General features: G+C 42.8%; 2 protein-coding genes across 2 annotated transcripts in view; both read right to left on the bottom strand.

Annotated features, from left to right (window-relative positions):
* LOC118935650 (forkhead box protein O3B-like) overlaps positions 1-22,478 on the bottom strand; it is a 217,255-nt gene that overhangs the window by 61,960 nt on the left and 132,817 nt on the right. The gene's annotated exons all lie outside the window — the stretch shown is intronic.
* The window catches only part of LOC130684337 (contactin-associated protein-like 5), a 122,834-nt gene that overhangs the window by 18,988 nt on the left and 81,368 nt on the right, over positions 1-22,478 (bottom strand). Inside the window, exon 4 of the mRNA XM_057504952.1 lies at positions 12,049-12,205. Coding sequence (XP_057360935.1) covers positions 12,049-12,205 — 157 coding nt within the window. The remainder of the gene's footprint in view (positions 1-12,048; positions 12,206-22,478) is intronic.

Below are 22,478 nucleotides of genomic sequence, written 5' to 3'. Positions count from 1 at the left end.
CTCTCTGACACGAGGTGCTCATTCTGCTTGTACTGCTGGTGCCTGTGGGGATTCGGGGGCTGGAGGAGTCAAAGCCCAGTAAATCCTTCATAACTTCTGGCTTGGAGCAAAGGCACTTCCAGAACTCAGTAAGCATGAATAGCTCATCAACAGATTCATGAATAATAGAGTTAAACCAGTGCAGGCTGCTCTGTATTATTTGCAATAAGAGATAGAGCCCTGGTGCCCTGAAGTGGTCCTTGCCTTTCTCTTGGGATCCCAGACCCCAGCCCCATCCTGAGACACTACCAAGAAGAGGCATCCTCTCTGCACCACGTCTGGGAATCTCAGAAGGGGAGGCTTTGAGGGAAGGAGACCTGCAAGATCAAAGAACAGCCTATGTTTAGAAAGAGCAAAGCCCTAAACCCTTGGGTGTATCCACCATCCTCCTCCTAAAGGCAACTGCCTCAAATCTCACGGGAAAGAGGTGGAGGGCCTTGTGTAGGCCAAGGGCCTGGAACTAGATCAGACATGTATTTACCAAAGAGAAAAGGTAACCCTTGGAGTGGAGTCAGCATTTCTCACTCCTCACAGATGGCTGGGAGCAATCGATCTATAACAGAAGTCCAGCTTAAACTTAGGGTAAACATTTTGTATGAGATCATAAAAGATGGGTAACAGCTAATAACCAAGTGCACACAGCTAATCCTAGAATGATCAAGACCTGACCCACCAAAAGATGGAGAGGTAAAAATATGTGCAACAGAAGTCATTCGCCCATTGTTCATTCATGGATTCAGTGCTATTAAATAGTTTCTCTGTGGCACAGAAGTCCAATCAAGAGCTAAAGAGTGGTTTGAAGCTCCAGGATTCCATATAATAATAAAAAGAAATCCCCTAAAAATATACTACTCCTAAAGAAAAAGAATGATAGGTTTCCTTTTTGGTTGATCAAATGACCAGAATTGAAACCTATTCCAGTTTCTTATCCTATTTTGTGCCGTATCTCTTTACACAAGAGAGTATTAATGGTGGGAGGCAAAGAACAGAGTTACTAAAAATCAAGTACAAATGTCTACATTCCTTATGAATAAATAAAAGAAGTTCTACTGTTAAGTAAGAGAACTTTACTTTATTTTCTACCCAGTTACGTGGATAAGAAAACTCCTTCAGATGGGTCACCACCAAGAAGCACCTTTTGGACCACCCCCCTGCCTCCTCCAAACTGCCCCTCCGCCGTCCCTGCATCCCTCTTGCATCCCTATGTCTGGATGGCAGGTACCGGCCACACAGCCCCGCACTGCCCTGTGCTGTCTCCAGGCTGGAGCTGCCACCAGCTTTCTATCTGACTCTCAGGAGTCTGTGGGTCTGGGGCAGGATGGCGGAAACAGCCAGCTGAGGGGCTCCCTTAGGTTGAATCATTCCTTCAAGACAAGTTCCTTTGCCAACAATCGCTAACTGCAGAACTGTTACTCATTACAAGTTTCTCATTTCTTTTTCTTTTTCTTCCTGTTTATTTCTTTGGCTGGGATGGAAACCCCAGGAGAAGTCAGTCTGCAGCACACCTGGGCTGCATGTCAGGCTGAGGCTTCCCTGCACCCTCGGAAGGGTCTTTGGTGCGCACAACCTACTTCTTTAATCCCTCCACCCACCTCCACCCGCTGAGCCGCGGGACTCTGACCACACCTGCGGCTCCTTTTCCTCAGTCTCTTGGGTCTCCCTGATGTATGGTAGCAATGCCCTCAGGTACAGGTTTGTCAGAACAGAATAAACTATTACCAGTGACCAGGAGGCTGGAAGCTGGCCGAGCCTCTCTAGCAGCCTGACGTGGCGACAGGAAGTGCATGTGGCTGGGGTGTAGGTTGGGAGCCCCCGAGAGCAGGGATCCGGCCACCTCCCAGGATGCCCTGATCGCATCCCCGCCCGAGCAGCCCCTCCGATGCCCCCAGCGAGAGCCACCTTGCCCTCTGCTAGGATCTGGGTCTGCCACTGAAGTCGTGTGACTTCAAGCCACTTAGCATCTAAGAGCCTCAGTTTCCTCTTCTGGGGAAAGGAAATAAGACCAACCTCGAGGATTGTTGGTTTGAAGACATGAGATACAGTATAAGAAAGACTAAGAACACTTCACTAAATGGCAGGGAATGTTTAAGTGACAATATGATCTAGGAGGTATAATATATATATAAAATATACATATATTATTAAATGTATTTAATTATATATTAAACTGCTGTCTGCTAGATGCTATGCTGGCCCAAACCCATTTTATGATTGACTTTACCAAGAGCAGAAACTTGAGGGAATTTTACAAGGTAAATGCGTATTTGCGGTTTCTTAGGAGTCCAGAACACCAGTGTTAATTGCCTGAAACGCTGGGAATATGTGGGAAGCCAGCTTGACCGCACGTGAGCCGAGAACACGGGTGGAAGAACACTGAGAAGCGTGAGCAACTATATTCCACCTGTGGCAGCTTTTGAACTTCTCCCTTCGGCTGAAAATCACAGAGTTGAACAGATACACCGAATGCATTTCCACAAGGCCCTGCCAGTCTCACATCTGAGACTATGTTCTGTGTCCCCAATCCTCGCCACAGACAGAGCTGACCGGTCCTCTCATGTCCGAGGAGCATCGTGATCTGGATCTGACCGGGCCCTCGTCCCACCTCATCCCCATAGGTTCCCCACATGAACACTGCAAGAACCACACCGACATACTTGTGTTTAGGGGAAGGAGTGGTTTCTGTGGTATGCCACCTGTCCCTATCCCAGCACCCTACCTGCACTGCTCAGCCACTAGCTACATCTTCTGGTCCTTCCAACCCGACCTACCACTTTCCGTGAAATCTAACTACACCAGCTCATATCCACCCCAGGTCTGGGCACATCTGTGCTTATTTCAATTGCCAGATTAATCATGCCGATAAGCTTCCTGTCCACTCTGTGTGTTCCTCAAGGGCAGGATTTGTGCCCTAGACTCTGTGCAGCAGACCCTTGACTGGCACAGAGCGTGCCCTCACAGGCACAGGATCAATGAGTGAAGGCTGGAGGACTAGCACCTACAGTGGCTTCTGTGACACTTTTTCCCAGAGTCATTCATGACCGTCTATGTCACGTCCTGAGACAATGCTGAAATCCATAATAATTAAATCAGAATCTCAGCCCGTTCCCTCATGAGCATGGCAGAAGGAACAGCCCGATCGCACCTGCATTTTGCCCTGGGTGAGGTCGGTATCCTTACAAAGGGAGGCTCAGATTGTTTATTTTGAACCTTGGTAGGTTGGTTGAACAAAACTTTGTATCTAAAACTAAAGGCAGGTGCCGCACAGGTGTCCTAACGGAGGCGGCCTGCCCAGGGAGCAGCAGCTCACGGGCTTTTCCTGGCTCCAGAGGAACAGGGCTGTGAGGCGCGGAGTCCCTGTGCTGAAGGAGGGGTGACGACACTGGCCGAGGGAAAGGGCAGTTTGGGGAGCTCCTGAGCGCAGCCCAGCTGATGAAGCCACGTCAGCATATGGGGGTTCAAAGGTCAGTGAGCCAGTGGGCATGTCAGAGGAGGGAGACGCTGGAATCTGAGAGGAGGAGAAGACGGGTGGGGGGGGGGGTCCTGGAGGGGAGCGTGTAGAAGTTCGGACATGATGGTCTGATTCTCCACCTCTAACGGGTGCGGTGCCCCCCACCACAACCCCTCGTGTGCGGCTGTAGCCCCGGCCCTGGCCCCTTGTTCCCTGTGAAGGGGAGACACTGAGGCCGTGGTTAGTATGGGAGGGAGAATGAAAACAGTGAGCAAGCATCAGTAATTCATTTGGTCAGAAAGGGAATGAGCATGGCAGGTAATCAGGAGAAACCTCCCCTGTCCACTCAGGCTGTATATTCTCCTTCCCACCTCAGTTCCTCTGCTCACACACAACTACATTAAGGTGTTTCTATACAAGCCTATAAATCCATGAAGGTTAATGCTATGCATAGTGAAGAGGAATTAAAGAATTTAAAATAAGGGAAAAGAAAGAGTGACTCTCAGCCACTGGTTACAGAGGATTTTGAATGTTTTCCAGGGCACAAAACCATTTACGTTCCACACACATCTCCCAGATTGTGAAGCTGTTGTGCGTGATCACCCCTTCTCCTCAAAGTTCTAAATTCATCCACTCAGCTAAGTAAGACTGAGTCCCTATTTTACAAGGAGTAGGTCTTGAGGGATACAGTGTTTTGAGGAAGATACAGGCTCCATCTGAAGCAGGTGTCCTGTGTCCAGGTGTCCGTGATGCTCAGAGGTCCCTGCCTGCCTAAGGAGTGGGAAGGTCCCTCCGCCACCAGTCCCCTTTGCCTGCTCTGATCGCCGTGAGGTTTGGGGGTGAGGCATCCTGCTTCGTGGTAACTGGCCCTGTGCATTCTGATAGAACCTGATGGAGCCAGATGGTTCCCCGCTGACCTGAGCTTTTAACTCAACCTTAAATTTCATTTGGGAGAGTATCTGCTGTTATCAATCCAAACAGTGATGGAAAATTACTTAAAATAAATTTCAACTGGGTTGAGTGCAGTAGGAGATAGGAGTTGTTAATCACAACGGAGCAGAATTTGATGACGCGGGAATGATTACAAAGCCAACCCAAGAATGCCTTCAGTTTAGTTAAAACAGAAGTGGAGGTGGAGATGTTCTGTGCAATTTTCATAATCAATACAGTGAGATGGAAGTAAGTCAGCTGAGGACAAAGGAAAAGTAGACGTTAGGGGCACAGGACCTACAAACACAACCATATCTTACACAAGTAACTTGGTGTGGTGGAGTAAGATGGACTCCGGTCCAGCTATACTGAAGCTCAAATGCTGGACTGGCTGCTTAATAGATGTGTGGCACCTTAGGAAAATTATTTAACATCTCTGTGATACACATTCCTAAAACTTAAGATGCAAAAATGAGAAAACTATAAGGAATTATTGCTTGTCGTGAGGATTAAATGCATCCTCGGTAAATACAAATTCCCTTTTCTGTACTTTTGTTGGAAGTAATGGGGGAGCTGGTGACAAAATATTCCTGGGAAATGGGGAATGAAAACAGTCTGTGTAAATGCATGTTCCTACCTCCCCCACTCTCTCCTGAAACCTGTATCCCACACATTTCAGAAATACTCTCTAAATTGCAAAGCTCCGTATTATATTTCAGTCTTTTTTAACAGAATGCTAAGAATATAGGGACTTGATGATGTGGCATGTGCTGCTGTTAGGGTCCAGGACTCCGGGGCTTCTCTAGAGAACAAACTACACAGGCACGGAGATGTAAATCTAAGCAAAGTCTTTATTCAGCCAGCTAGCTGGGGCCGACAGCACCTCCCCTGACACGCAGGTCGAGTCTGAGCTGTCGACCCCCAGGCAACTTTAGGTAGGGATTATATAGGGTTTTCACAGCCGTTGCACCGAAGCCCGCGCATTTCTACAACTAATAATTTTAAAACACATTCTATATATTCTATATTTTAACTAATGGAGTTGAAACGAGAACGCCCCGGTTACCTAACCGCTTCCCGTAATCTCTAGCTCACACAAGCGTGTCTACGTGACTTATCATGGGTTATGTCCTGAGGCCACTGCCCACCTCTGGTTATCTAACTTAGGGCAGGCGTGTTAGCTTCGGGCAGTTTCTACAAAAACTGGGTGGCTCTTGCTCTAGGGTCAAGTTAAGTTTTATTAGTTCTTTTTCCTAACTCTTGATGCTCCCTACACTCCCTTACATTTCTCCCCTTCTCCTTGTAACTATTTCAATCATGAAATTAGAGGTCATCTGTTTGGTAGTGCAATAGGGGAAAGGCACAATATGAACGGCGCAGTCTTAGCTTTTGAGGGTTGTCTTTGTCTAGCTGACGTGGTTATCTTGGAATGGAGTTTTTTGGAACGGTGCGTGGGTCAGCTAAACAGCGTTGGTGTTTCTGGACGTGCACCTGGTCACTTTAGGGGTTTTCTGGTGATTTTAAGCCAGAGAGGATTCTCAGTAGGTTGGGCTCTCCACGCGAGATGGTCGTCAGCTGTCTCGGCTGAGACAACGGGTTTCACATGAGATGCGTGAATCCAGGCGGCAATCTCGTCAACTTTGACTGCTGTTGGGGTGGTCAGTAACACTAAGTAGGGTCTTTGAATATTAAAGATAATTTCTTTCCTTGATTTCTCTCTGGGACACTGGCGCCTTGGTTCGGGTGCACATCAAAAGATTGCATGCCCAGCCTCTAAGGTGGTCTGAGATATTGTCTATTTGCTAAAGAATCTTGCTTTTTACTATGCCGTCTACAGCCGGGTTTGCATGCTAAGTCAATTGCTCAGCTTGCAAAATTACCTAGTCAGATCTGAAGGAGGAAAGACAGCACACAGGCCCGGGCCTTCTAGTACGCTAAAGCGAATCTCATACAAGCATAACAAAACATGTGCTATTCCTCTCTATCTGGGGAACATTAACTGATCTCACTGAAGAATGATTCTAGAGCTTAATGTCATTATTGAAACAATACTTTTCTCTAAAATCACCTTCATTTTTATTAGAAATAACTAAGTTAAGAAAATAATTAACAGCTGGCTTGATTATTTGCACAAGTGCAGCAAGAAGAGCAATTGATTACACAGGCTCTTTTAAATATGCTTTGCTGGAACTTTTTGTAAGGAATTTCAGATTGAACTTTTAAAGGCCTCTTGAGGCCAGACAGCTAAGCCAGACTTGCCATCAGGCTTTGCCTGCAGTACTTGTAGATTTGGATGAATTCTTCTCTTCTCGAGGTCTCTGCACCTGCCAGGAAGTGACTTTCTTTACTCACCTGGTAAGGCTGCTGGGAACTCTGTAAGCAAGGTACCAGGCCAGTTCTTCCAAGGGGCTTTGCTGGCTTTATAAAGTCAATCTTAGTTCTTTAAAGTTGTTTACATCTGAGTCTATGCACATGTCTCTCAGGTATGACATTTCAGTCACAGCTCTGGCAGTATAACTAGTGTTCTTAACTAGTCTTCTCACAAGGAAAGCAGATTCTTATTGAACTCGTGCAAATAAACATACTGCCATGGAATACAAAAATAGTTACTGAAAGTTTTTAAACTCTGGAGGGATCAGGTAGAGAGAAGGATGTTTCAATTCTGCTTATAAAGATAGTTATTTACTAAACTGTTGTCAGCTTAAGAGAACAAGCTTAAAACACTTTATCAGCAACATTTGAAACAAAAAGACACAAAACTATCTTCTTTAGTTCACTTAATCTTATGTAACTAATACCTGTTCTGCCAAAATCTAGTTCTTTACTAGTTTAGGAATAATAGAACAGTGACTATAAATGGCAAAAGACTTACAAATGACAATGGTTAAAGATCTGATGAGAGCTTACTGTAAGACAGTTGACATAAGGAAATTCTGATATTTTTGTAATACAAAACATTCAGTAACAAAATTTAGTATCATTCTCTTTGACAGTGCTTTCCTGGTAAATATATATATATCAGATAAATAAGCTAAATTAGTCAAATACTTTCTCTAATGAGACAAACAAACATAAAAGCACTTTTTTGCATTTAATTTTTTAGAACTATTATTACACATTTATTGTCTATATACTCAGCACAGTAAACAAGATATCTTAAAAAGGTGGGGCAGCAGGGGAGACTGCTGCTGTCAGTTATTAAAGACAATATATAGAAAGTCAAAATAATTCTAGGTTACCAAGCATTCTTGAGAGAATGGTAGCACATGGTAGATTCTTCTGCTTTCATCTTCAGGAGGGAAAAAAAGCTACAATAAGAATTCACATTTAGCTGAAAGAACTGTCTAAATTCAAGGCAGAGTATAATATCACCAGGCATACAAAAGACTTGTTAGAGATACATACAAAGAATGAATATGGCTATAGTCAAATTCAACTTAAAAGTTTAAGCAGAATCTCAAATTTAAATGTCTCTTTCTTTCACACAGATATTCAGATCTGACCAGAAATATGCTTTGAGATGAAAGATCAAGCATTTTACTTCTTCATTTAGGGATTGAGAAATGATGACCTTTGGCTTTTTAACCAGCCATTTCATTCATGGCGTCAATAGTGGGTTGTGGTGACATGGAAATGTATGCTGGATATTTGGATAGTTTAAATATTATATACAATCAATAGCTTACAAACAGTGAAAATAATAAGAACATAACTCAGCATAAGTGTCTAAGACTAGATACAAAAAAAGCAGAGAAAGTGCTTAACTCTACAGGTCTTTCTTGAAAGCTTCAAGAATGTTTTACTCTTTAATAGTAGATAGAGCTTTTAATAGAATTTGCATAGCAGTTTATAAGATCATTTGCATTAAAAAAATATGGACAGTCCTCCATGTTTTTTGTTTTTTTTTAAACATACAAACATATCCACAGCACATAAATTAAACAAGAAGACTTGGTGGTTCTCAAAACAATCTATTATAACCTTTCTCAAAAGTGGTCACATGTTTGTCCATCTAAACTTTTACAGTGAAACCTGTTTTTCTGGGAGAAACATAATCTTGTTCAGATTCTACACAGTTTAATTTTTAAGAATAAATTTTGGTTTGTTAACTAAGTGCATTTAATCAGCTGAAAAAAACTTTGTCACTATTCTGCTTAGGAGGACAAATTAAGAAAACAAATAATCAGTAACAACTTTAATCATTTGTTGGTTAGAGAGATTTTTCTACTTATAAAAATATAAGGAATAAATAATTCAATTTCTCATGCCATGCAATCATCTTCAATAACAAAATATTTCAAAGGCAAATAAAGTTTACACAGTTGTTAACAAACTTTAGCTTTTAGTCTTTTTAATATTAAGATTTCATTTTTTAAAAAAATATTCTGGCAACTCACTGAGACTTTAAGCATGAGAAACTGCTTTGATCAAACAATTAGAGAACTCTTTGCAATCTTTCAACATTAAGAGCAGACTAACAGTTAAAGAAAACTGTTTTGTTTTTTTTAACTAGAAACAAAATTCTAATTTTGCTGTGTACTTGATATCAAGACTCACTTGCTTTAATTTCACATAGCAAGACTCTATCTGTAAGAATATAGTAATTTATTCTTCATTTGCCCCATGGTCTCAAGCACATAAGCCGGTGAGAATTATGCCTGGGCTTGCCTGGGGCTTGACTGAGTTTATCTCGCTTTATTTCTAAACATCTTGACCTTCTCCCAAAGCAACAGGCTGAGCGGATCCGCTACAACAAAAGGCAGGCACCACGCTGCTGCACCACACTGCTCTCTCTCTTTGTCTCTGTCTCTCTGTCTCTCTCTAAACAAACAGCTGCACTTTAGAACAAAGCCACTTTTTTTTTTAAATCAAAAAACACATTCTTTAGCATGCAGACGAGTTTTCATTCTTTATACTTTCTCTTATTAAAACATACATCTTTTAGCATAGAGAAATGTTTTCCTTATTTAAGTAGTTTTTATTAGAATTTAAAATTATTTGATACTTTAACTTTCAGTGAACACTGAAAAACAGGCCACTGTAAACTGTTACACTAGCATTCTTCATCTATGAACATATATTATCATCATTTTTGGAAATGTGCTTTACAACACAATTTCTCATTAGGCACAAAATATGTCTATATAACTTAGCAAACTTTAAAAATTTTGGTTACTACAAAAATTCTCAGGCTGTTTGCAGATATATATACCATTATACATTGATACAGTATTATTATTAAGATGTTTATTTGCTATACTTGTTTACTTATTTTTAGCAACTATGCCAGATTACTTAGAAAACTTTTACTAAACATTAGACAAAGTCAAGCTTTTCTTCAAGCATCTTCTTGAAATGTTTAACAGGTAACATCAACTTAAATGACTTTAAGTAAACTTTGGCAGCTGATAACCACAAGGACATGCCCGCCTCAGGCAAACTCAAATTAGCATTAATGCTTAACATTTTTTTAATTAGATTTTCTGGAAGTTTTAGAATGCCCAATTTTCACAAGCGCTTGTCTTTAAATCAATTTCATTAATACCATCCGGAGGTAGAAAGATATTTTCATTTACACACTTAGGGGGTCGTCTGAGTCTGTCCCATTTCTTATGTCAACAAGACTAAGACAAACACGACAAACAACAAACAGGCGCCTACAGAGAAGAATCTGCCGTGGCCATGGAGGCAAAACTGAAACTGAGTTGAGGGCCTGTCAGACTGCAGCGGCAGCCGACTTTCCTCACAGATGAGGACTTCGTCCTCCAGACAGGGGTAAGGGACGTCTCTCAAGACCCTTGGCAGGTGACTTGCCAGCGCGTCTGCCTAAGTCAATGCCGACCCAGACACAGATTGGAGCTCTCACAGGCTTCATGCAGGTTTCAGGCTTGTTCGTGAACAAAAACACTGGGTGCGCTCACCATCCGGCAAGGCACTTTCTGATTAAACACAGAACATTCTTACAGGTTTGACAGAAGACACACGGACACAAACACAGTAATACCTGGCCAGGGCAAGCCTCCGATCTTTGGCTTGTCGTTCCTCCGGGGGCGGGGGGCACGCGAGCCCGACCTTTAGGAGTAGCCTGAGTCTGGCCCATAGTGAAAAATACGAGGAAGACAAAGGCGAGGGATAGAGATGCCACTTAAAACAAGATGACTGGTGTATGTGCTTGTGAACGGGTGCCTGTCGTTGCACAGTTTTTCTTCTTCTGCAGGGGACGCGAATTTATCTGGGATTCGCGGCTGTGACCCCCTTATCCTGTCATGGGAGTCTTCCAGCGGCGGGCACTCTAATGGCTCTTAGTTGCCCGACCCGTGCCCGCGGGGAATGATTTAGTGGCAGAAAGGAGGAACGAAAAGAACAGGAGAACTTCAGAATAGGGGAAACTTAAAATGAAAAGCGCAGAAAGAAATACAAACTGAAACCAAAACACAATATAACAATCAATGATAACACTAAACACACACACCACATCTGATCACACTCGCTCGGACCGGTCCTTCTCTCACTCTGGTGCGCACCACACTCACCACTTTCAGGATCCTCAAAAACTCTTGTGATTCTCCCAAAAGGCGTCCACTCGGACTGCCGCAGGGTGACGAGCTCGATCTTTTCTACCTTTCGGGCGCCAGGTTCCTGCCGATCGGACTTGCCTTCCTAAGGCCGAGTCACTCGGACCCTAGGGCCAGGATTGGTTACCTGGGCTTCACCCAGGGTCGCTAACCTGGGGGCCGGGACTACCAACCCGGACTTCCTCACTCGGGGTCACTAACCTGAGACCAGACACGGGATGGCGACTCCCGCTTTATACTGGATTTATGCAGACACGAGGGGGCGACCCTCGAATTACACTGCCTTGTCCGGACAATTAGACCTTGCCTCCAGCCGTCCTTTGTTCTCAGGGAAGCCGCTCGGATCCCGGACGAGCCCCCAAAGTGTTAGGGTCCAGGACTCCGGGGCTTCTCCAGAGAACAAACCACACAGGCACGGAGATGTAAATCTAAGCAAAGTCTTTATTCAGCCAGCTAGCTGGGGCCGACAGCACCTCCCCTGACACGCAGGTCGAGTCCGAGCTGTCGACCCCTAGGCAACTTTAGGTATGGATTATATAGGATTTCCACAGCTGTTGCACCGAAGCCCGCGCATTTCTACAACTAATTTTAAAACACATTCTATATATTCTATATTTTAACTAATGGAGTTGAAACGAGAACGCCCCGGTTACCTAACCGCTTCCCGTAATCTCCAGCTCACACAAGCGTGTCTACGTGACTTATCATGGGTTATGTCCCGAGGCCACTGCCCACCTCTGGTTATCTAACTTAGGGCAGGCGTGTTAGCTTCGGGCAGTTTCTACGAAAACTGGGTGGCTCTTGCTCTAGGGTCAAGTTAAGTTTTATTAGTTCTTTTTCCTAACTCTTGATGCTCCCTACACTCCCTTACACTGCCACAAACCTCAGTAAAGGCCCTAAAGCCCTGAAACTGGCAATTTTCAGTTACAAACAATCATAGTCATTAGAGAGCCCTAGTTCACGTTGAATTTCCCCCTGCCTTTTCCCTGGAGGGAAAAGTATGCACCCATTAATGTGTGTCCTGCATGCCTGCAGGAAGATCCTGACCCCCATTACCATCCATCCTTGTTAGAGCCACAGCTGCACAAGTGTCCCACGTCCAGGCAACTCTGGTCCAGGCTGCATCCACACTGCTGAGCTCCAGTGGGGGCACCTGTCCAGGAAGGGTGCCTCTCACCGGACCGCCCGACCCACCAGCTGAACGGCACTCCATCTGCAAGACAGGGTGTTGCACAGGTTAGAGCGGACACACTGGGAACAGCACACAGGGTGCGCAGAAGCCGAGAAGCAAAGACTGTGAATAATGCTCAGACAGATATGGATATAGATTGGACATAGATGGATATAGATCATAGATGTGCATATACATATAGATATAGATAGATACGTAGATGTGCACATACATATAGCTATAGATATACATATGGATATAGATTAGCTAGAGATATACATGTAGATATAGATTAGATAAAGATAAAGATATATCCTGCCACCCTCCCTTCCTCCCTTCCTTCTCTATTTCCTTTCTTCTTGACTGTCCTTTCTTTCTTTCTCTCTGTGCATATATATCTATATATGCAGGTATACATATTTGTATATGTACATATTTACATATCTAAACACACATATATATGGGCATATATATATATATACACACATGAACATATAAACAACACTTGAATGAAAAGTATTTATATAGTAGGATATTGATCAGTCACCATATTCAGAGGCAGGCTCACAGACTTAAATGCTTACCAAACTACACAAATACAGTTGGGTAAATTGGGACAGATTTTGGACCAAAACAAGTTAATATGTGCATACAAAAGTTAGTTTCCCTTTAAAACTACCAATGAAAATGCAACAGTATGAGGGCCAGCGTTAGCCCGACCGCAGCCCCAGCTCCTGGTAGACTAGGAGGACGGCCGGACCCTAAGGCACGGGGAAGGACTTGGTTCAGAGAGGAGGGCAGCCTGACCTGCCTCCCATTTATTTCTGCCATGACAAAGACTAGCCCCAGGGCTACCATATCTTCTGAATTGACTAATTAAGACACACATCTAAAATTCAAATATTTGGAGGCAAAATTAAGGGCCAAAGAAATCCTCTTGAACACAGTATCTGACCACACAGATCTGGTGTCCAGCCTCTGACTTCTGGTCATGTAGCTCCTGACTCTTCAAGGCTTGGCCTTGTCAATTTCTTTCTCTGCAAAGTGTAGTCAATTTTGTTGTAGATTTCTTATATTGTTGGGAATATTTCAGTAGATGAAGATTATTAGTCAGGGGGTGATAATATCCCCAATACAACAGGAGTAGGCAGACATGGAGATGCTCTCTCTCGTCAGGCTGAATGGACTTGGTCCCAGTTTCCCTTTGGAAATTGCTGTCCTGTCCCTGTTTAGCACACAACAGGCATTTAATATGTGTTTATTTGAAAAATGAAATAAATATTTATTAGAGGCCATTTTTTATAAGGATTGAATAAGAGCTGTCTCACTATGCCATCAGGTTGGAATTTTGCCTAGCCAAGATTTAATTTTGCATGCAACTCTTGATTTACAAACATATCATTTACAAATTATTCATGTGAACACAAATAGCAACAACTTCCTCTGAATTGCTCTCACTGCTGCTGTCCTTATCGGAGTCACTGAGGCAGGAAGGGTGAGAAATGATAGTACGGAGCTTTCAGGTCTGCAGGTCATAAGTAAAACATGGGGCAGATACTACAAAAAGCAAGAATCTTAGGGGAGCTGGGCCAGGGGCACACCCACCCCTTCAAACTACTTTTTCACTCTGCCAAACATGTTTCAAGCCTCTTTATTAGCTTCTAAGCTAGAATTCCAGTCAGATTTGTCTGATAACCAGTGTCTTCTTTTTTAAAGAATAATTCTAAATGGTATAAATCCATTTTCCCTAGTTTCTAACAGCTATGAGTCACTGCACACTCGTTCAAATGAATTGCTTTCTTTCTAAATCCTGGCCCAGAAAAGCTCCCCTCAAGGGGCCTTGAGGGTGGGTGGGTTTCTGCAGAGCAAGAGGCACTCTCGAGCCTGGGGTGGGCTTAGCTGGACTTTCCCAGGGTGTGTGTCCAGGCAACACAAGGGCAAAATAGTGTGGATTTTAATATGCTTGCTAATATTGGTTTTGGGTCCAAAAAATGGAAAGAAATCTCTCCACCTCCCCCCACGCCCCCAGCACTGCCCAGCTCCCCCACCCAACCTAGAATCCAGACTGAATAGTAAAGCCAGAGGCCATCACGGATTCCTTCTGTGTACGAGCTGAACTGGGCTGTGATCTTACTAACAGTGTCGGTTTTAATGGTACGAGTTCTGAACAACCCATTTGTGCACACTTCTGGGCCAAACGCTGCCTTTAGGAGCACCACCAATTCTTACTCGCAGTCCTAAGCCCCTAGGAGTCCCGCCGGCAGCCCAAGCCTTTGCCTTGTTTTGGACCTAGCAGTGTCCGGAACCACTGAGCCTTGGGTCTGTCCCTGCATGTCAGCCAGTTAGCACAAAGGATGCAAGTGGTTTTAACGGTTTGAGTCTCAGTGAGCAAGGAGGAAGGGAGGAAGGAGCGAGGTCGCAGACGCCCACGGGCAGGGGGCGCAAGCAGGAGCGTCGCTGCTGGGCGGGCCTCTCAGGGTCCTGCCTGTGCTTCCTTCCCTGGGGAGTCCTGGCTGAGAACTGAGGAAACCGAGGACCAAAAAGGTGACGGGTTTGCCTGAATTCAGGACGGATGACGTCATCAGGAAGAGAATCCACCACCTGGCTGAGCCCTCCGGCCTCTGGAGAAACGGGATTTATTGTCTCCGGAGAGAAAGTCTTTTTCAAAAATGCCTGATTTGTGTTAGGAACCTAATACACATTTCATGCATAAATAAGCAAATGACTAAATACCAAGCAAAAAAATCAGTACAGCATTCCCACAGATGATATTAAAAAAAAAACAACTTGTTATAGAATACATACAATTATGAGGCCTTCAGTCTTTATACAGGCATATTCCTCTTTGGCATTTTATGCCATCACTGAAGATACCAAGTATGTTTTGTATTTTAGTGATGGGCCCAGAGGTGACACGGCAAACCTCTGGATAAGTGTGCTTAGCCTAAATGTGGCTTGGAACATGTCATGACACATGTAGGTGTTCACACACCAGTTCATTTCTTATATAATAAAATGACACAAAACATCTCCAGTGGACAAGATGCTTGTCTGGTTAGAATATAAAAATGCAAAACAAATATGAATGCTGCTGTTAGGAACTTTACAATGTAATAGAAGAGAAAATAAAAGTGAATCATTATCTTTAAAACAAGTTAGAATAACTGATGGCCTTTTTTAAGTATTCCCCCAACCTTCTTGAGGATATTCTAAACTGTAGTGTCTCTCCTACTATACTGGTATATGTATTGATTTTTCTAACCATCAGTCGGACAAACAAAATTGCCTTCAAAAATAAATGTTTTAGTATTTACCATTGTTTCTAAGACGGCTAATTTGTCTGAACTCCTGTAACTCTGCTCAGCAGCTACCTAAGGGAGGCCTAATCATATAACAAGAAACCAACTGCAATTCCCCTCTAGAGATCTTAGATCAGTATTTCTGGAAGTGTCATTTCTGACACTAATAGGAATGATCTGGTGCGCTTGAAAGAACACGGGTTCACAGAGCCTATCCCCAGACAGGTAGTGGAGCTGAAGATTCTCACCTTACCATCCTTACCAAATGATGCTGGAATGTCACACACTAAAATTTTGGACTCCTTGGTTAGAAGGTGTGAACCTTACTCAAAATGTTGAAACGACACCTTCTGTTTTTGAAGAATTCTGACTTAATGACACTACATATTGCTAAATACAAATGATCTATACAGTTTTAGTTTTAATCCCATTATCAAAACACATGCAATAGGTTATATCAGTTCCAGCTAAACAAAGATACAATGATAGGAGGAGAAGAGTAAAATACCTAGGAAAAATTAAGTTTAAGTTGTAACTGAGGAAAAGGTCACTGAGTTTATACCAATTTCGTCCCTTCTGCCTGTTCCAATGTAAATCCAGCGGGCGTGCCTCTAAGGGTGCCTGCCTTCATGTGGTGCCCTAGAAGGCTCCCTAGACAGGTCTCCCACACAGCTGTCCATCCTCATCCCACTGCCATTCATTTCTCCAGTAAACTCTGCCATGCCTCGAAAAGATTAGGAAGGTCCAGTTCAAGTTCTCTGAACATTTTTCTACTCTGACTCAAAAAGAGTCGCACTTCCCAGTTCCTGTGTCAAATGGCCCCCACGTCCCCTCTTCACTTGCTGATGGGAAGACAGCGAAGCTGCTCCTCCATCCGTTCCAGTTCTCCACCTGTCCGCTCACTGCCCACCGCTCGCCCAACCCCTGAGCCCTCAGGGCCAGGACTGGTCCCACACACGGCCCTTCAGGGGGCCTAGCACTTGTGCGTTTTCCATTGTCTTTCCTCGATGCTTTCTCATCTATACTTATACACAAATGCCCAGAAAGTCAAGACTCCTCAACTCAACATCCTTTGCTGAATTGCTTGGTGGGCATGCTGATCCAGCAGTATTTCCCAATACTTCACAAAGCCTGAAAGAATTATTGTTATTCTATATGTATGTGTATACAAACATATATACGCAAAGTATTCATATATGCATATTCCCCAATAGCTGCTGAACTTTTATTAAAAAGGCATTCAATCAGTCAATAAATTGTGTGTTAAATAAAGTGAGAAAGGAGTAAATGTTGCATTGCTAATCAAAATGCCATTGTGATCAGTCGGGATAATAGTTCCCCCCCACCTCCGGAGTCATGGTTCCCATTTATCAGGACAACACCCTCACAAGGGTTTATTTACAGCACAAGTCTTTCAACCATATTGTAAATTCCCCCTGACGATCACATATTTTGTGGGAATCTTGGTGTTGAAACCATGTAACAGAAAGGGAGAATGTTTGCGTGAGGTGCTCAGTATTTCCTCATTCCATCAGCTAATGACAGATTCAAGTGCAAACTGCAGAAGGTCAGAAATAAGGCCTCTTGGTGCCTGAGTGTCCCGTCTTCTTGCCCTTCTCTCTGTTCTCTGTCTTTCTGTCCATCTCCCTCCCTCCCTCTTTCCCTCTCTCTCTCTCCCTTCCTTTCCCTAACGTCCATGCCTCTCTTCCCAACATTGTTTTTACTTCTCCTGTCCCTTCTTCTCTCCTCCACCCCTTTGTTTAGATCTGTCCCCAACACTAACTCTTAATTTCTTTTTTTTAAGAGTATAAACACAATTTTAGATACAAGAAGAAATGACCATGATTCTATCAACCATGTTTACTGATGGTGAATAGACATTACCTGGTTACAGTTGGAAAAAAAAAAAAAAGAAAAGAAAGGGAAGGAAAAAAAGAGCCCATGAATCAAGTTTTCCTTCATATTTTTACAGGTGAGCGAATGCGGGAAAGAGCATGAAGCACACAGAGTGAGTCTGCTTTGCACAGTTCTAATGAAGAAACAGAAGCCCTGTTCATCTATTTCTGCCCTTGGAATGTGACTTACGTCTGTAAGTCTCACGTTCATTAGAGGCCAAATGAGGCACAGGCAGAAAGGTGATGGAGCCCACAGATCACACCCATTAGGAAGTGCTGGGACCATGCAAGGCAGCAGCAGAAGACAGAATGGGCACAGAGCAGCTCTTTTGATGAATAAAATATGAAGAACTTTGCAATTACGCAGACCAGAGATAAGTGGCCAGAGGATCATCAGCATAATGATAGCAATAAAAATAGGATTTCATGCCTGCATCTCCTATTTCACATCCTCAAATCTGAATAACATTTATTAACCACTCTCCTCTTTTTTGGTTATTTGCAGGTTATATAACAAAAAATAAAACAAGGCTATGAGTTTCCTGCCTTCAAGGATTTGCTGTTCCACGATAGCCCACAAAGGTCATTTAATTATTCTGAAAGATACTCTACAATCTGAAAAATATATGAAAGTGGTAATTTTGGTTTATGAGAGAAATATGGTATTTAAAAGAAGACTGTATATTTTTAAAAACTAGATAAAATGACCAGTTTGAAAACCTGATTAGCTATGTGTGTCAATCCAAGGTAATTTTCATAAATAATAAAACAAAAACATTGGTTAGTGTTTACTTGGGGCTCACAATGTACTGGTTGCTATGTTTCCACACCCTGAAAGGAGGAGAGCAAGAAACAGGTCACATGAGGTTGGCAGAAACGTCCCTAAATTCAGGGGTGGTTACCCATCATTATGAGACAAGCTTAGATTAGATTACTCAGTAAAGGATTACTTAAAGATATGCTACTTATTTAAATATAGGATTACCTGGTCATCCTTCAAGTAACAATTGAATATATGTATTTGTAGATGTATATGTCTGCGTACACACGGATGTCCAGGGCACATACTAGATATTCAATAACTCTTCAAATAAGAATTGAATAAATACATATATTTGTTTGTAAATATATATGTACATGCTCACACACTGTCTAGTGCACAACTCAGAGTACTATTCCACTTGTAAGGTATAGCAGTGCCCTTAATAATAATTCCGATACAATTTCTCAAAAGATGGAGTATTTTACCTAAGATCGGAGACAGGATCATTACCAGGAAATCTGTAGCTCTGTTGCTCACAGCCAGGTATGTTTTATCAGATAACGGGATGCAGCGCTCTGCCCTCCGAGAAGTCACTTTGTTGCTGTGACAAGGAAAAGCTGAGTGATTGGAAGATAACCTGATACCTCCATCTAGGACTCAGCTTCAGGCTGGCAGACCTACTCCTCATCTCCCGCCGGGACACACCATGAACAGAGGCTGGCTTGTAGGGTCTCAGTCAACAGGAACAAGTCAATTAAAGGGCCTTTCAGATGACAGGGACAGCTAATGCATGGCTCACTGCTCTTAGAAGCCTAGAATCAAATCAGAGAAATGAGTACATAACCAAAGCAAAAAATAAAAATTAAAAACTTGTGAGAGTTCAAATGCCTAGGGTGCCTAACTGGTTTTCTTGGTTTCACTGGAGATGGCTGGTAATTGTAGGTCTGCTTTGGTTATGTAGCTGTATTACTATTATGTTAATGTGTGTGTGCAATTTAATTAGTAGTTTAAAACCTATACATGCTTATGTTACTCTACAAGAAGATATGTCAAAGAAATAATCAATCTTCCCATGTTTTCTTCCGCCTGCTACTTCTATAGCTTTTATTCTTCCTTCCTAATTACAACCCTTAAGTAGAATTCGTGCCTCATATCGAAATTACTGAGTATCATAATTCTTCCAAGTGCTAAAGATACCTCAAGACAAAATGCTGGGCATAGAAGCCACAGGGCATAAATCTGCAAAGAAGTAAAAAGCTAACCTTTTCAAACAATATTGCTTCTCTCTCACTTACCAACTTTACATTTCCCTGTATGGCCCCGGAAGATGACTGGTTAGCCAGAGACGGGTAAGATTCCTCAAGGAAGGAACAACCTAAGACAGGCACAGTCGCAGGGGGGCCATCAGGTGATAAATTGGGGATCAACAGAGGTGAGGCTTAGAACCTCACCCCCACTGTTTTGAGAGAAATCTTCTGCATCCGTAGATGTTTTGTTGCCCTTGTCTAGCTTGGATTAATACTTAGTCTATTGGCACACACCTGATCATCTACATTTGCCCTCTTACAGCACTAAATTATGTTTTCTACCTTTATCTTGCATCTACCTAACACTTCAGCATTTTATTTAAATAATAATATTAATAATAATAATAATAATAAGGGAGAAATGTGGGATCCACATATAAATCAAGTATAAAAATCAAACGAATATTCATATTTGACCTGATTGTTTATAGTTCATAATGCGTGATCAAAACCAAAAGTTTCTGTGATGACTGCCCTTGCACTGTTCACCATGTAAGAACTTATTCACTATGTAAGAATTTGTTCACCATGTAAGAACTTGTTCGTTATGCTTCAGAAGATTGGAGACTGTTGAGAATTAGGCTTGGGGTTGATTAATGATTGTGCATTGAGTCCTCTGTACAGAATTTTATTGTTGTTAACAACCATTTGATCAATAAATATGAGAGATGCCCTCTCAAAAAAAAAAAAAACTTGTGGGAGTTAATTTGTTTCTAGGACACTGCAAGTCAAGCAAGATCTAAGATATAGGGCTCATTTCTGTTAAATGGAAAATCTCTCAAAATAGAGGGTATTATTGCACCCTAAGGGTCTCTGGTTGTTCTGGATTTGTGAATAACAACTATTGTGTTTCATCAAATGTTAGCTGCCATAGATCAGAAGATATGCCACTATTTTATGTACCACCAAGAAAGAAAACTGCCCTCAGCTCCACTAAAACACACCACTGATTGTAACACTCATTCCAATATCAGAGATATTAAAAATGAAAAAAGAAAGTTGGTTCCAAGTATGTGTCACATCAAGCTGCCCATGACTCATTCCATCTACATTAATGCTCATTTTCATCTCAGGATTTGTATTTTGAATGTTGCACAAGGATAAAGAGTAATGTCTATAATAGGTAACAATCAGAATTATAATAGTTTTCTTATGAGCAATAACCACTGTTCAGTTTAAATTAGACATTTAACACAGTATTTTATTAAAATATTTGAAGATCAGGGTTCTCAAATAAGAAATGCAGATACATGTGGTGACTTCAAAAGAGGGCCTGAAAATTCTCTGACACTCCACTTCTTTTAACTCGAGGTGGGCTTGTTCCTGCAGTAAGAGGACACCAGTCACTGGGTGACTCGCAGGCGATGTCTCAGCAGTGCCATGTCCCCAGCCCCCAGAGTGGGCTCTCCCTGCTGACTACTACCTGGAGGGCTGCAGTGCTCTCCTGCCGTATGCCATAGACGTGAGGGGCCCATCCCGGAGCCTAAGAACACCCTTCTATTTGGGATTTGACACAGGGTAATGGAAAATAGCTTATTTTACAAATTGGATTATAAATATCATTTAGCTTAGTTTAACATGCAAATCACAAAAAACATTCAACTCTTCTTGTCTAGCTACCAGGGTTCCAGAAAAGACCAGTTTCCCAGAAGATTCAGAAGGACTTAGAATCATCTTAGAGTTTCTAACCCAAGATATCCATGCCTCACATTTTGCTAGAACTCTGCTCCTTCCGTGGAGCTTCCTTCGATCAAGTCAGCATAGAGATCGGCCAGGTATATAGCACTTTGGTGGGAAAAAATGTGTATGTAATAAATTTCTGTATTCTAAACATACTTCAAGTTCCTGGAGAGAAAGAGAAAGGTTATTTGTATCTATTCATTTCTTTGATTTCAGATGGCTTTCAAAAAGAACATGGTCAAATATTCATGATAAAGTATAGATTAGGGTTGTCCTAATAACAGAAAACAAAATTATGGAAATAATTACTTTTCAAATTAGATTTTGGCAGTAAAAGAGTAAAACAAAATGCCATAATTTTTATATTTTTTTCTCTCACAAGAAAGAAGGATTCTCAACAGTCCTCAAGGGAGATAAAAATGTTTTTTGAACACTGAACCTGGAACGTGAGTTCCCTTATGAGATCCTCTGAAAGACACACAAGGAATCTACTGGAAAATGTCCTCAATAGCATCCCCACTGTACAGGAGAGACTTTGAACTCCACATGGAGGAATTTCTTGGAAGACTTTATATGGAGGTATTTCTGGGAGACCCTTTGGGAAAAGCTGAGGGGCTCATGTTGCTAAGATAATGGACCACAGAGGAGAAGTAGCCTTCACGGGTAGTTCTAGAGAATGACACCCCAGGGCAGCTGGCTGCACGGCCTTCCCGTGAGCCCCCTCCCCCAGCACCATGTTGCTGAGCTGGGCTGTAAGGGCTTGGCAGGAGGACAGGGTGAAGATATGTCCTCTGACAAGGGCCTGTGATATGCAATGTGCCTGTGAATCAGGTCCCAATGTTTAGAAAACAGAGGAGACAACAGAGCCACAATCCACCTATGCGTTCCAGCTGGGCTGGTGTGGCGGGAGGGCTGGACTCTCCATTCAGTCACCACCCTTCACATCCCCACACATCACTGTCCAAACGAGGTGAGCAAGACAGGAACTCAGAAAACGTTAACTGACTGACGATACGTGTAATTATTTCTGACTCTCTGTACATGTTATGGGCTGCACTACGTCCCCTTCCCCAAATTCATATGTTGAAGTGACAACTCTGAGCACCTCAGGGGATATTCATATATGGAGATAAGGTCTTTAAAGAAGCAATTGAGTTAAAATGAGGCTGTGTGGGGATGCCTAGGCCAATGGGACTGGTGCCTTCATAAGGCTCCTCCCACTGAAGACACACCAGGGATGTGCATGCAGAGAGCAAAGGCCGCGTGAGGACCCTGAGGGGCGCATCTTCAAGCCAAGAGGGAAGGCCTCTGCGGGAACCCCACCCTGCCCCTGCCTTCATCTTGGCCTTGTGGTCTTGAGAACTGTGAGAG

This window comes from Manis pentadactyla, chromosome 7 (genome assembly GCF_030020395.1).
Source record: "Manis pentadactyla isolate mManPen7 chromosome 7, mManPen7.hap1, whole genome shotgun sequence".
Taxonomy (NCBI): Eukaryota; Metazoa; Chordata; class Mammalia; order Pholidota; family Manidae; genus Manis; species Manis pentadactyla.
The sequence above is the reverse complement of the archived record's forward strand: the minus strand, read 5'-3'. Positions and strand labels throughout refer to the sequence as shown.